A 15,694-nucleotide genomic window follows, 5' to 3' on the forward strand; every position below is an offset into this window, starting at 1 on the left:
TCTAACTAAACATATTTAGGAGGGTTTCAAATTATTTCAACTGTGGACCCTAAGAAATTTATACCGCAATGACTAGAATAAGAGTAGTTCTTCAAAATCGAATGAGCCTCAATATTCTTACTACTGCACATTTTAATGTTTATATTCTTCACTATTGTTGCTCTTAGGTGTAGTCGAGTTTGCTCTGACTCATAACAAACCTTATGTACAACAGTACAAAACTGTGTCTGGTTTTGCACCCATTCTCACTGGCATTGCTACTTTTGAGCCCAATGTTGCAGCCACTGAGTCAATCAATCTCCTTGAGGGTTTTCCTTTTTTCGCTGACCCTCTATTGTACTAAGCATGATGTCTTTCTCCAAAGACTGAACCCTCTGATAGTATATTCAAATTATACGAGATGAAATTCTGATTGTACTTCCTCCAAGTCAGATTTGTTCATTCTTCTGTCAGTCAGTGGCATGTTTAATAATCTTGGCCAACAACATAATTGAAATTCATCAATTCTTCTCTGGTCTTCCTTGCTCATTATCAAACTTTCACATGCTTATAAGGTGATTAGAAACACGATGACTTGCGTCAAGTACAATGTGACTTCTTTGATCTTTAATGTTTTATAGTAGATTTACTCAATGCAATGTGATGTCTTGAGTGCTCCTTCCAAGAGTGCTGATTGACCCAAGTAAAATGAAATTCTTGACATCTTCAATCTTAATTGGTTTGGTTCTTGGTATGAATAATGAAATACCATTAATTTGTCTTGGCCAACCTCTATTCATCTTTTTTTATCTATCTTTATAGCTACAAAATGCTTTTTTTTTTTTTTTGCTGATAAACTACCATATTTCTATCGAATATTGTATAACCAAACCTACTTACCTTGCAGATAAACTGCTCACCACTCATTCTTTTCAGAAAAGCATAGTAATCATGTGTAATTCTTTGTCCTTTGATATGTAGTTAATAGTTAATGTTCTTCAGACTCATTAAGGAGTTTCTCAAGTTTGACCTAAACTTCTAATAATAAAAATCCAAAATGAAATCACCCTGAAGCTGAAACCAAAAATCATGGCAAGGTGAAGAAAATAAATGCAAAGTAAAGTGACAACTAAAATAAAGTAAGCAACAGAGTAACCGAAACATAAAAGTCCTGGCAGTAAAAAAATAAAAGTACTACACTTGTAGGTGATCAGTACCTCCTAGTGAAAGCTGATCAAAAGGTGGAAAATGTGGCGGTGGAAGCTGAAACCAACATGGGTTCCCTTATATCATGCTGGAAGAATTTGACTACTACCTGGTTTCACAGGGCAAAAGTTTAAGAGGATAAGAAACCTAATTTTTAGAAATATCAATTAACTTGCTTTTGTGGATTTCATGTATAATCAACAGTTTCTGCTCTTTAACTCATACAATCCAGACAGGCAGACACCTGGTTATCTGCCTTCTATCAATAAGCATGAGCCTTCTCTCTTTCCCTGGAAACTGCAAAATTTGTCTAAAGCAAGTAAACATGTCAGAGAAGAATAGATTTTGAAAGACATTCTAATGAACCTCTGAAAAAACAGTTAAAACTTCTTAACTCTTTTCATACCCGGCTGACTGTATTAACTCCAAAGCTGCCACAATTTTTGGAAAATATGTGTTTCCCCAATACATGAATCATTGACATAATAACATAGTATTGTTTTTTTTAAAAAAAAAACTTTTTGTAACATTTTATTGTGAATTGAGTGATTTTACAGAGAAAAATCATCAGTTTTACATTCAATAAATAATCCACTTTGTTTCATCTCAATGAATGCAAAATCCTCTCCATGCAACAACAGTTATTCTACTTCCTTCCTATGGTTCCTATTTCCATCCTACAATCTTTCTCAACTTAGTCCTTAGGTGAATGCTAACCTTTTAATTTTTAATGAGTGACCATTCCATGATGAACATATTCCATAATAGTGTTGTTTTTCCCCTGCCCCCATATCCCCATATGCCTATTTACTGCTTGGCTGAAAATTGGGCCACAAAGGTGACTTCCATTCCAGACCTGAAGGGTGGCCAAGGGCCATAGTCTCAGGTTTCTCCAGTCTCTCTTAGACCACAAAGTCCTTTCTTTTTCTTTTCTTTCTTTCTTCTTTTTTAACAAGTTTCAGCTTTGTTCCTCATTTTTTTCTCACTCTCTCTGGAACCTTCCATTTCAGATCAGTTGATAGTGGTAGTCAAGCAACATCTACTTCTTATAGTCTCAGAGTCATGGCGACTGATGTTCACCTATTCCATTGGTCCATTGGTCCATTGGAATAGCTGAATCCAAGCATCTTCAACTTTCATCACTCTTCTTTCTTCCACTCATGGAGAGACTATGGTTTGAATCTTAGATGGCTACTCATGAGCTTTTAAGATCTCAGCCATTATTCACCAAAGTAGGATATAGAATATTGTCTGTGTGGACTCTATTGTGCCATTTGACCATAGTGTCCCTTAGATTATGGTCCTGAGCTTCCAGGCCCAGGAACTCATTGACTTATGACGTTTAATAGTAATTCATTAGTTTTCATAATTTTGCTCCACCATACTCATAGTGTATTTGCACCTATGAATGTGGGTATACTCCCACTCTGCCTTCCATATCCATTCAGCCTGTGTCTCTGTCTATGTATCTACAGTCAGAACACTGGAGTTCCAAGGTTGTACATATATCATTAATTTCCTCTATTCTCTTTAACACTTGCATATCTTTCTTTATGACTTCATCATTCTTCTGTCAACATCCTTCTTCTTATATATTGCCCTCCCCATCACCTGAGCTAACCTTAGCTAGTGTCTACCCTCTATCCAGTGAATTACTCTAACTTTGCTCCACCCCTGGAAACCATCAAAGAATGTTTCTTTTAGCATGAAAATCTTTTTTTGAGTTTTTACTATAGTGGTCTCATACAATATTTGTCCTTTTTTTGTATGGATAATGCTCTGGACTGCAAGGTCGGTTTGAGCCACAAGGTCAGTGCTTCAGACCCACTAGCCACTCTTTAGCAACCCTCTATAGGGTTGCTATGATTCGTAACTGATCTGATGGCACTTAACAACAACAGTCAGCATAACGTTCTCCAGGTACATCCATGTTAGGAGGTGCTTTGCAGATTCATTATTATTCTTCAACATTACATAGTAATTCTTTGTGTGTATGTACCAAAGTTTTTTTCATACATTCTTCAATTAATGGACATTTAGGCTGTCTCTATCTTTTTACTATTGTGAATAGTGCCATGATGAACATCAGTATGCATATATCTACTTGTGTCATGGCTTGTATATCTTGTTTTCCTGAATTCGTTCTTGTTTTCCTTGATCTTTCTGTGAGTCTTTGGAGGTAACCAAATATCATTCTCTTGAATTCTTTTTCAGGTAGTTTCAATGTTTTCTCCCCCCTCAAAAATACTTTCTAGCTCTTGATCACTTGTTTGAGCTACTCTGTCTTGTTGCTTAGTGTGGACAGAAATACTCTGTTGTTTTTAAGACATCATTGTGGTGTTCTATTTATATTAAACTGATGATAGTATGTTGGTGTATTCTTAGGCAGTCACCAATTGCCTCCTGGAGGGTATGATTAGAGGATGGAAGTATGTGCACTGTTGCCAGTTGACCGTTCATGTTAGGATGCTTTGGCTGATGATGTTGGTTATTATCATTGAGCAGGTGCCAAGCAGCCGGCATTGGCTTCTGCCTGGTGGTTGGAGTTCTAGAGGGTACAATTGTGGCTGGGCTATATAGGCACAATTATTGTCCCTTGTTGGGTGAGGCAAGAAGAAAAAATGCATACACAAGAGAGAAGGGAAACAAACAAGCAAACAACAGTGAAAAAAGTAAATAGTCAATTTTTTAAAAAATCAGGCAACAGCTAGTAAAAGAATGAGAAAATAGGGATGGGGGGAATTTTAAACCACAGGAAAAAAATAAAAGTGAAAATTAAAAACATAAGGAAACACAATTAGGGAAGTGGATGAGTAAAAGAGCAAGAGATCAGAAAACAATAAAATAAAATCAAGAGAAAAGATGAAGAAGGAAAGGAGTAGCAGCAGTTAGGAAAGTAAGGCAGAAAAAAGAAGAAAACATGAAAGTAAAGGTTTGTTGTTGTTGCTGTAGTTAGGAGCCGAGTCGGTACTGACTCATAGTGACCCTATGTACAACAGAACAAAACACTGCCTGGTCCTGGGCTAGGATAAAATGCAAGATTAAGTAAAGAGAAGAAGAAGGGGAAGAAAGAATAAACAAACAAAAGCAACAAAAGGGAAAAAAAATTAAAAGGGTGCCAACCCCAGAGAGGAGAAAGTTCTGGAATACCTGCCAACTAAGGACCTCATGTGATGGATGGGCATGGGGTGAGACAGTGGTGCTCCAACCTTAGATAGAACTGCTGTAGAGCTGTGTCACCTGTTCTGGGCACCCAATCCAGAAGTCGTTCAAGTAGAGCCAAAGCTGCTGGGGGATTAGGATATTTCTGTCCCAGAAGGCAGTCAAGGGTGACAGGTCCTGCGAGTCCATGGTTGACCAGAATCAGCGCTGCAGGTCTGAAGCAGACCACACCTGATTCCTCTGATGTGCATTCAACAGCCCTAAGAGCAGGAGCTTCTTTGGGAGAGTATGCAGGTACAGACTGGCCATGCCTCTGGTCACCAGGATAATGTGGGGTACAAGATAAACTTTGTACATTTCTCTCACCAATAACAAGAAGGTCACCACTCACCTTCTTGCCTTCACAACTGTCTGGCAAAGTTCAAGATGGTCACACCCTGTCTGGTTGGCAAAGATGACCTGTGTCCTTTTTCCTTCCCCTCACCCTCCCTCAGCTTCTCCTAGTTAGGTCTAGTCCAGTACTGACCTGGGCTGGCTCTGCAGGTTTGGAGCAGGGCTCACCCAGGCTCAATGGGGATGACTAAAGATTAATTAGATCTCTGTCCCCCAGTTTTCAGTTGCTGGGGTTCATGCGGATAGCTCCCCACCTACTTTGATGGGGCCCACAACTGTGTTGCTCACCTCCCTGTAACTCCGACCCAGGGAGAGCGGGAGCTTCACTGGAAGCATACGTGGCTTGGGATTGGCCAATGCTCTGGTCACCAGGAGAGGGAGGAGAGCAATGAAAAATCATACCTTTATCTCTGCAAGTCACCAGTATGTGTTGCAAAGTTAATATGCTATCTTATCTCTGATACTGTTAACAAAAACGTAAGATGCTCAGTTGCGTCTGGTTGGCCAGCACAAATCAGCAATCTGTCTCCTTTTTTTGCATGTCTTTCAGCTTTCTGTCCTAGTAAACATTCAGTCCACTTTTCTGTCCCTTCATGTGATATTCAGGGTTCCAGAACTATCATCTGTTTCCTTTGATTTTCCTTATCTTTGTTGGAGAGGGTCTGTACAGACTTTCTGTCTACTCTGTTATCTGGCTGTCTTCCTCCTTATTCTAAACTTTAAAAATATTCTTAGAAATTCTTTTAAAACATTCTTGCTTATACTAATAAAATGGCAATTAATTCTTTATATTTACCAACTATGGTGTTTGCATTTCAAATAGAATGGGTGAATAGTAGGACTTTTTTTCTTTTCTTCTTTTAGTTTTGCAGGTGTGTCAACTTAGAACTGATGAGTTCTGACCAGCAATCAAGTGAGTAAAAACACACCAAAGGTTCAGCTGCTTTTACCAACATTGATAATCTATTGCAAACAATATGTTACCTTTCTCATCCCTATAATTAGGTTTATGTCACTGTTTTCTCTACCAGAAGCTTCTGGATTCAGAATGGAAGGATAAAAATCCTTCCTTACATGTAATTCACAGAAGAATGAAAAAAAAATTTTTTTTCAGGCCATTCAACATGTGTTTACATAAGGCATTTCCCCAAAGCAACAAATGCAGCATGAGTGGAACAACATTTTCTCTGGCTGTTGTGTGGCAGGAGTCCTGGTGTGGCGCTGTGGGTTAATGCACTGGATTGTAAGGTGGGTTTGAACCATAAGGTTGGCTGTTCAAACTCAACAGTCATTCCTCAGAAATCCTATACAGGGTCACTATGAGTTGGAACTGACTGGCCAGCACTTAACAACAACAACAACATTGTGCAGCATTGAGTAGAAGGTGAGAGTGCAAGGAAATAAATAAACCCAGGAAGATGGAAATGGTGATAGGAGGAGGAGAATGACTCAGTGCAGTTTCTTCATTATTACTAAACCATTCAAGTTCCTACAGTCATAACCTAAGATTTATTTATGTTTCAGCCATAATTGCTGAATAGTCAATGTTGGGTGAAGTAAAATAGTTTTATTGGTTAAGAAACAATTCACAAACATGAAAGGAAACAGAACAGCTTTTTTGTAAGCCCTCTAGATAAAGGTTCAAAGGTAAGGAATAACAACTTTAACTCCATGAATAAACAATTCAAAATCATTATAAACTAGATTAATACAAAATATTTAAGTAGAAACAAGCAAACTGAGAAAGTTTCATTTCCCCATGCAAAGAGTACCCTCTTCCTATGTCCTCAGCATCAATTTTGCTTGTGCCAAATCAATGCATATTGGATTTTCCAGAGAAATTTTGGAGGGCAGCTTGCATCTCTCTATGATCTAGAACATGCTCTAACACAGCTTGCAGCAAGCACTCTTTTTTTGGAAGAATCATGCTTTATATTAATAATTCTTACAAATTCAGCATTCTGTTCCATAGTATAGATCTTGTTTAAATACAAAAGATTTCCCCCAAAATGCTTGAGAAAAATTTATGTATAAGCCAGAAAGATCATTGTGACCACCTGATTTTTCCTCAAAATCACCAAGGGTAAGCCAGAATTTACTTAGAAACACAGTTTAAGTGGTAGGTTATTGGAATATTTCACATGTTCTCTACTCTATTCAAAAGTCAAGCATCCAAAATTAAAGATGGAGAAACACACATGGAAAAGAAACCTGCTCATAACTGGCAAATGGATTTGTTTGTAATTATTTTTGCCTTATGTAAAGGCAATGACAAGAGGAATATGCTTATCTGTAAGTGATTAGCAGGAATAAAAAGGAAAAGCAAGCTTGTTTCTATGTTTCTCTTTCCGCAAAACACTAAATAGCAAACCTGATTAACACACTTAATTTTCACAGTCTCTCAAACTTTTTAGCATTTTCAAAGTTTTTCAAGTTTCTTCCTGTAGCCAGTCAACTCTAGCAAAGTTCAGTATTCCTGAAATACTATGCTCTGAAGTGACAGTCTGTTACATAAAAAGGCCAAAGGAATCAGATTACATGTTTGATTTCACTTTCTTTCACACGTTTACTTAAACTTATTTGTCACATAAGTGGGGACCGTTAAATGTTCAGTATTTTTCTCAAGTAGTCTTGTTGTTTTTGTTAAGTGACGTGGAGTCGATTCCGACCCATAGCGACCCTGTATAGGGTTTCCAAGGAGCAGCTGGTGAGCTTGAACCACCGACCTTGTGGTTGAAATGACTTTGCAGTCTGACACATTAGCCCACAGCGCCACACCTAGGAAACATTGTTATTACTGCTGCTAATGTTGGATGCTGCCGAGTTAATTCTGACTTATAGTGACCGCATGTGACAGCATAGCATTGCCCTAGGGATTTGTTTGGTTTTGTTGTGTGTGTATGGTTTTTTGTTTTTTTGGCTGCAATCTTTATGAAAACAGATTGTCACATCTTTCTCTCTCAGAGCCACTGGGTGGATTCAAACTGCCAACCTCTCAGTTAGAAGCCAAACACTTAACTGTTGTATACCCAGGGCTCTCTGGAGAATCACTAAGCAGGAACTACTAAAAACAAAACAAAACAAAAAACCGGTACCTAGATTTTGAGGGAAACGTAGCATCAACACAATTACAGTAAAAGTGGCAGTAGACCCCTCTACTTGACACATTCTCCTCACCCTTCATTTTCATGTTGAAAAGAAAAAATATATAGCACTTCATCTCAAACATGATTTTGTAAAACCAAGCGCTAAGGAGTCTGCTCCTGTACTTTCGCCCCTGTCCTTTAACATTGAAGTAACCTGCTTGTGTGTCTGGATCCTCTGCTATATGGTGAGTTCCTGGAGGGCAGGAGTTACAGAGGACTCCTCTTTGCATCTCCAGTCTCTGGCTCAATGAGTGTGTACTGAAATGTCTATTTTTGGATATACAGGGGACTGGTCTTTCTCTTTAAATTCAAATTTAACCTGAAAATCTCCTTCTTTTGACTCTCGCTGTTCACTAAAATAAGTTAACAAGCTTTGGGTTTGTGTGACTAGCAAGCTTACTAGTAAGTGGGAAAGGCAGGGAATTTACGAGTTTAAGTCACAATCAGTACATCACTAGAGGAGTGCAGGAGGTTTAGACAGCATCAAGCAATACTGCCAGGGGGCAGGACACCAAAACGACTATCTATAAAATTTTTGTGTTCTGATTCAGCAGAAATGTATTAATTTTTATTAAAATATCCCTGTAGTTAGTTGTACCAACAAAAACATTTTTTGTAATCCTAGTTTACATGTATCACTATACCTGTAAGACTTAAACTTCATTGCTGATTTGCTTTTGAAATTTCTAATACTCTCTGGTTGTTGTTGTTGTTATTTTTTAGGGTTGGCGTTATTATTCCCTTAGAATGACTTTACTTCTTGCTTCAAATCACGTGGTTTCATCTATACACACTACAAGCATGCACTATTGTTTTCGTGCTTCCAGTGTTTTTATAGTTGCTGATTTTGCTACGTGTTTTCGTGTTAAATGACTTTTTTTGAAAATGAAGTAGTCGTAAAGGGAAAGAAAGAGAAAACTCAAAACAGGCTTCTACTCAGTTATTAGTAATGTTGTAACAAATAGTACTGTAATTCAATGTTGGAAGATTTTACAAAACAATCTTGTTTTTAGTATTCGTATAATCTAAAAAATATTGCATTTAAGCAATTTTCAACTATGTTTACTGCATATTGCTCTATGATTAAAATTGATAATTAACATGACTAAGGATTCTGTATGGTCTGGTACAAGAGAAGGTGCTACCATGAGTTAGTGCACTGGGTGACACCAACCCTAGTGCCATCACCGATCACAAAGCCTGCTATTTTGCAAACTGAATGGTAATGTAAACTTATTACTGAAAAGGTAGAGATTAAGATTGGTTGTAATAAAATCTGGGTCCCATGTCAAATAAGGTAATATATGAAAATATTATAAAAATCTATCAGGCACCTAGTTGTTAAGTGCCTTCGATTAGGCTCAGACTCCTAGTAACCCTGTATAGGGTTTCCGGAGCTCTAAATCTTTGTGAGAACAGAAAGTCTTAACTTTCTCCCGCACCTACTTCAAACACTATAAATATCAGTTATTATTGTGATTGTTGTACCTTCTGGATCCTTTCTTGTCTTTGAAAATTCCTTAACTTTACATCTTTTTTGTATCTCCTCACCACAATGCCCCAGGATTAATGAGATAGTATTTGTAAAGTGTTTTGAAATCCCTGAAGTGATATAATCAACCTAAGTACCATTTTATTTATGCAAACTGTGTCTACCCAGTGAGTCCACTTAAATATCTAGGACTGGGAATTTCTGTCTCATAAGGCTTAATAAACGATTCCCTCGGGCTCTAAAAGCAAGTACTTTTTCAATGACAATGGAAGGGAAAGCAAAGGAATTGCTCTGTGGCATCTGGTGTGCAACATTCTTCGAATGGCACATCTTGATAAATGCATGAGAGTCCTTGGAGAGTTACTGCACACCATGAAGAGAGAGTGGTAGAAATCCCAGTATCTCTGAAAAGGCAAGGAAGATGTTGCAGTTAGAATGGTTCCCACAGTTTACATGAAGACAAATCAATAATGATGCATTTAGTTCCTACTTTATGCATATGGCAGCTTTCTAGTCTCTGCTGGTGACACAAAATTAAACATGAAATTTTTAATTTAGGTGTGGAATGGAAGAACAGAAAGGGAAGTAATATATTACTACAGCTCAGAATCCAGGAAGTGAGATAAAATATACTTATGTGAACTGCCTGGATCAGTTATAAACCAAAAAAGCAATTTTATTGCTTTTTTAAAAACTTTTTTCTAGTATTACTGTTGGAAATGTATGCAGCAAACATACAGCAATTCAGCAATTTCCACATGTATAATTGTGTGTTTATTTGACTTATTCAACAATCCTAGAACTCCTTTTCTAAATTGTCTTTCTCCCATTAACATAAGTTCATTGTGTTTCCTCCATTAACATAAGCTCATTAGAACAGAGTCCTGGTGTGGCACTGTAGGATAAACACTGGACTGCTAACTGTAATGTCAGTGGTTCAAACCAGTGAGCCCTTCCTCGGAAACCCTTATGTGCATAGTGTGGCTATGAGTCAGAACCGACTAGATGGTGCTTAACAACAACAACCACCCCTGAACAGCTTCTTATCTAGCTTCTCAAGTTCAAAACAATTAAATATTAATTTTAAATGTTATTGTATACCGATTATATGCCTGATGTGACCCACATATTCAGATATTTAACCCTCAGACTATTGTTGTTGTAATTATTAGATGCCATGGAATTGGTTCTGACTCATAACGACCTTATGCACAACAGAACAAAACACTGCCTGGTCCTGTGCCTTCCTCACAATTGTTGCTAAGCTTGAGCCCATTGCTACTGCCACTGTGTCTATCCATCTCATTGGGGGCCTTCCGCTGTGTCTATCCATCTCATTGGGGTCTACTTTACCTAGCATAATGTCTTTCTTTCTCCAGGGACTGGTCACTCCTGATAATATGTCTGAAGTATGAGAGATGAAGTTTTGCCATCCTGGTATCTAAGGAGTATTCTCACTGTACTTCTTCCAACACAGATTTGCTTGTTTTTCTAGCAGTTCATAATACTTTTAATATTCTTCTCCAAAACCATAACTCAAGTTCGTTAATTCTTTAATGGTCTTCCTTATTCACTGTCCAATTTTCACATTCATATGAGGTTATTGAAAATAGCAGCTTGGGTCAGGGACACCTTAGTGTCACAAATTGGTATCTGTACTCGTATATACTTTAAAAAGGTCTTCTTAAACAGAATTGCCTAATAAAATACATCATCTGATTTCTTGACTGCTGCTTCCAGGAGTGTTGATAGTGGATCCAAGCAAAATGAAGTCCTTTACAACTTGTCTATTCTCCATTTATCATGATATTATTTATTGTTCCAGTGGTAAAGAATTTTCTTTTCTTTGCATTGAGGTACAACTCATACTGGAGGTTGTGGACTTTGATCTTCATCAGTAAGTATTTTAAGTCCTCTTCACTTTCAGCAAGCAAGGTTGCATCATCATCGGCATATCGCAGGTTGCTGATGAGTCTTCCTCCAATCCTGATGACATGTTCTTCTCCAAATAACTAGTTTCTCAGATTATTTGATCAGTGCATAGATTGAATAAATATGGTGAAAGAATATAATCCTGGCACACACACATTTTCTAATTTAAAACCATTCAGCGTCTTCTTGTTCTATTCAAATGATTACCTCTTGGTCTAGATACAGGTTCCTCATAAACACAATTAAATGTTCCGGAATACTTGTTCTCTGAAATATAATACAAAGCTTGTCGTGATCCACACACTGAAAAGCCTTCACACAGTCAGTAAAGCACTGGTCTTCTCTACTTTTAACCAAGATCCATCTGACATCAGAAATGATATCCCTAGTTCCACATCTTCATCTAAACCTGGCTTGAACCTCTGGCAGTCCCCCATCAATGCACTATAGCAGCCATTTAAAAAATTACTTTAGCAAAATTTTACTTGCATATGTATTAATAATATTGTTCAATGATTCCACACCCCAGTATGTCACTTCATTTTGGAATGGGAACAAATATGGATCTCTTCCAATCAGTTGGCCAGGTAGCTGTCTTCCAAATTTCTTGGCATAGTGAATCCTCCAGTGCTGCATCAATTTGTTAAAAGATTTCAATTTGTATTCTATCACTTTCCAGAGCCTTAGCCTTTGCTAACGCCCTCAGTAGATCTTGGAATTCTTCTTTCCGTACCTCCAGCTCTTGATCATATGCCATCTCTTGAAATGGTTTGGTAAGGTGATTCTGTGTATTCCTTCCATCTTCTTTTGATGCTTTCTGCATCATTCAATATCTTGCCTATTGTTGTTGTAGTTGTTAAGTACTGCTGAGTCAGTTCTGACTCATAGCAACCCTGTGTAGAATTTCTGATGAGTGGCTGGTAGGTTTGAGCAGCCACCTTGTGATTCCCAGACCAATGCTGATCCCACACAGCTACACCAAGAGTCTTTCAATACTGTAAGTCTAGGCTTGAATTTTTCTTTAGTTGTTTCAGATTGAGAAATACGGAGTGTGTTTTTTTCTTTACTTTTTTAATTCCAGTTCTCTGCATATTTCATTATAATACATGACTTGGTCTTCTCAAGCTGCCCTTTGAAATTTTCTGTTCAGCATTTTGATGTCTTCATTTCTTCCATTTGCTTTAGCATCTCTATACCAGAAAATAAGTTTCAGAATCTCTTCTGATATTTGTTTTGGTCTTTTCCTTCCTTCTTGTCTTCTTAATGATCTTTAACTTTCTTCCTGTATGTTTCTGATGTCATCCCATGACTCTTCCAGTCTTCGGTCATTAGTGTCTAATGTATCAAACTATTCTTTAGATTCTGTCTACATTCAGGTGGAATATATTCAAGGTTACATTTTGACTCTTGTGAATTTATTTTAATTTTCTTGAACTTGAATATAATTGATGGTCTATTTTATAATCTTCCTTTGGCTTTGTTTTCACTTATAATTGAAAAGAAGCCCACCAGTCCTCCCAAAGATGTAGTCAATTTAATTTCTATATAGTCTATCTAATAAGATCCTTGTGTATAGTCATCTTTTATGCTGTTTAAAAAAAAAAAAAAAGGCATTTGTAATGAAGACGTCATTGGTCTTGCAAAATTCTATCTTGGGATCACACCAGCATCATTTTATCAACAAAGCCATATTTTCCAATGACCGATCCTTCCTCTTTGTTTCCAACTTTTGCATTCCAAATGCCATTAATTATCAGTACATGTTGATTGCATGTTTGATCAAGTTAAGACTGAATAAATTGGTAGACTTCTTCAATTTCATCATCAGTGGCTGTAGCGGTTGGTGCATACGTTTGAATAATAGTGATATCAGCTGGTCTACCTTGTAGATATTATCCTTGTATGGATATTATCCTATCACAGACAGCATTATACTTCAACAAAATCTTAAAATGGTCTTTTTGATGATGAATGTGATGCCATTCCTGTTCAATTTGTCATTCCTGATATAGTAAATCATATGAATGTTAGATTCATAATGGCCAATACCAGTCTGTTTCATCTCATTAGTGCCTAGGATATCGAATTTTATGAGTTCCATTTCTTTTTTGACAGCTTCTAATTTTTCTAGATCCATACTTTGTACATTCCCCATTCTGATTGTTAATGGATGTTTACAGCTATTTTTCCTCTTTTTGAATTGTGCCCCATCAGCAAATGAAGGTCCTCAACCCCCTACTCCAGTCTCACCATCACGGTCAACTCTGTTTTGAGGAGTCATGTTTTGAGTGCCTTTGAATCTGAGAGGCACTATATCTAATGATATTCTGGTATTCTTTATCCTGTTTAAATATTCAATATTGTGGTGCCGACATTGTTCCACTGCTAGCCAAACAGCTTTCACTGGCTAAACATTTAGAAATAGTTTGTCTTTCTTTCTTCCTAGTCTGTCTTATTCTGGAAGCTCAGCTGAAACTTGTCCACCATGGGTGTACCCTGCTGGTATTAAAAATGCTGGAGGCATAATTTCCAGCATCACAGCCATAAGCAAACCACCACAGGACAACAAACTGACAGACAAGTGATGGACCCTCAGGCTACTCCACTACTAACAGTAGTATAGAAGTTCAGACAAGTTAAGTCACTTTTTAAGGTTAGATGGCTAATCTGTTGCAGAGAAGACTGCACCTAAGATAACTGGCTTGCAAGACCATTGAGCTTTGCACTCTGTGCTGGCTTTATACATGTTGGAGGCAGTCTTTCACTTCCAAAAACAAGTACAGGAGACTCTGGGGAAGCACTGCTTTATAAGGATATCAAAGTTCACATGTGAGCAGTGGACTCAACTCTGTCAAACTTGTTGCCAGTGAGTCCATTCTGACACATGGTGACACCGTGTGTTACAGAGTAGAATTGCTCCATACAGATTGCTTGGCTGAAGTCTTCATTAAAACAGATTGTCAGACTTTAATATCCATGGTGCCACTGGATGGTTTCTAGCTTCCAACTTTTAGGTTAGTTTGTTGTCAGATGCCATCGAGTCAGAACCGACTCATAGCGACCCCATGCACAGCAGAACGAAACAATGTCTGATCCTGGGCCAACCCCAGGATCGGACTGCAAACCATTTCTGCCACCCAGATTTTACATACTCTGATTCCTGCTTAATAACAGCTTTGAGATATTTAAAATTAAATGAAGTATCTACACTTTAGTCTTCTGGTAACAATGCTGTATAATCAGTCTCAAATATTATTATTTAATTCACCTAAATCGATGGGGAAAAAAGTAAAACTGCCATCTTTATACCCTTTAAGTCTCTGGTAAATGCAGAAATCTCCAAGACACTTTCAAATGCTATGTTTTGTATGTACTTGCTCTCATACCTACACTTTGTACCCCTTTGTCTCAATGTATTTCAGTAGATCTTAAAAGCATTCTAAAATTTTAAAAAGAAAAAAAATTAACATTGCCTTGGCTTCAAATATAGTCTGTAAGTGTTTTATAGTACAACCATAGGAAGTGAAGTCATTATTTACCTCTAAGTCATCATCAGGAATAGCTCTTTTCCATTTGACGTTCCACTTGATGTGTTCATAGGCATTGACTACAACTTCAATTGCTTTCGGACAAGAATGGCAAGCTTGTATCACCTGCAAAGGAAGCACAACATTTCCTTTGTTCAGTGCATAAACACATGATTCATTTATTCTGCTTATAGAAACATCAAGAATTTACAGACACCTTGTGGTTCCTGGATCCCTGAAATGCCTTTGAAAAGTCTCCTGCATTTTATTATTCAGACACGCTGTGTGACTCCAAAAGTCAAAAGAAAATAAAGCATAGAATGAAAGACACCAAATAAGGAAAGTGTTCAAAAGAGTTACCACCAGAGCCTTGAGGATTGGAAAGATGAAGACAGATTATAAGCAACCACATTTGTTTGGAAGGTCACATTACCCATGGGTAGACTATGGGTAGATTGAAACAAGTAAGAGCAGATTGTGGGGAACAAATGGAGGATGGATGGACAATTATAACTAGGGCTGATTTATCTCTAGCATATAAGGTACGTGTAAATGGAAAAATGGGATCACTACCCATTGTGCCTTACTATTTCAGTATGCAGGATTTAAGTTTAAGAACAACCATTTTTCCCTCCTCAGTTTAGAACTCACCAATAAACAACATTCTTATCAACGGAGAAAAGATTAAAGTTATTTTCAAGGACTTCATTCTTCTTGGATCAACTATCAACACTCATGGAAGCAGCAGTCAAGAAATCAAATGATGTATTGCATTTGGCAAATCTGCTGCACAAGACCTTTTTAAAGTGTTGAAGAGCAAAGATGTCAGCATGAGGACTAAGGTGCGCCTGACTCAA

The 15,694-nt window shown here is 37.5% G+C and overlaps 1 protein-coding gene across 1 annotated transcript in view; it reads right to left on the reverse strand.

The window, feature by feature from the left end:
- Nucleotides 1–9,593: 9,593 nt before the first annotated feature.
- Nucleotides 9,594–15,694, reverse strand: part of ASB4 (ankyrin repeat and SOCS box containing 4) — a 97,244-nt gene continuing 91,143 nt past the window's right edge. Inside the window, exons 4-5 of the mRNA XM_006834270.1 lie at nucleotides 14,850–14,963; nucleotides 9,594–9,782 (exon numbers count right to left, since the gene is read on the reverse strand). Of these exons, the coding sequence (XP_006834333.1) occupies nucleotides 9,594–9,782; nucleotides 14,850–14,963 (303 nt within the window). The remainder of the gene's footprint in view (nucleotides 9,783–14,849; nucleotides 14,964–15,694) is intronic.

Source organism: Chrysochloris asiatica, unplaced genomic scaffold (assembly GCF_000296735.1).
Source record: "Chrysochloris asiatica unplaced genomic scaffold, ChrAsi1.0 scaffold00010, whole genome shotgun sequence".
NCBI lineage: Eukaryota > Metazoa > Chordata > Mammalia > Afrosoricida > Chrysochloridae > Chrysochloris > Chrysochloris asiatica.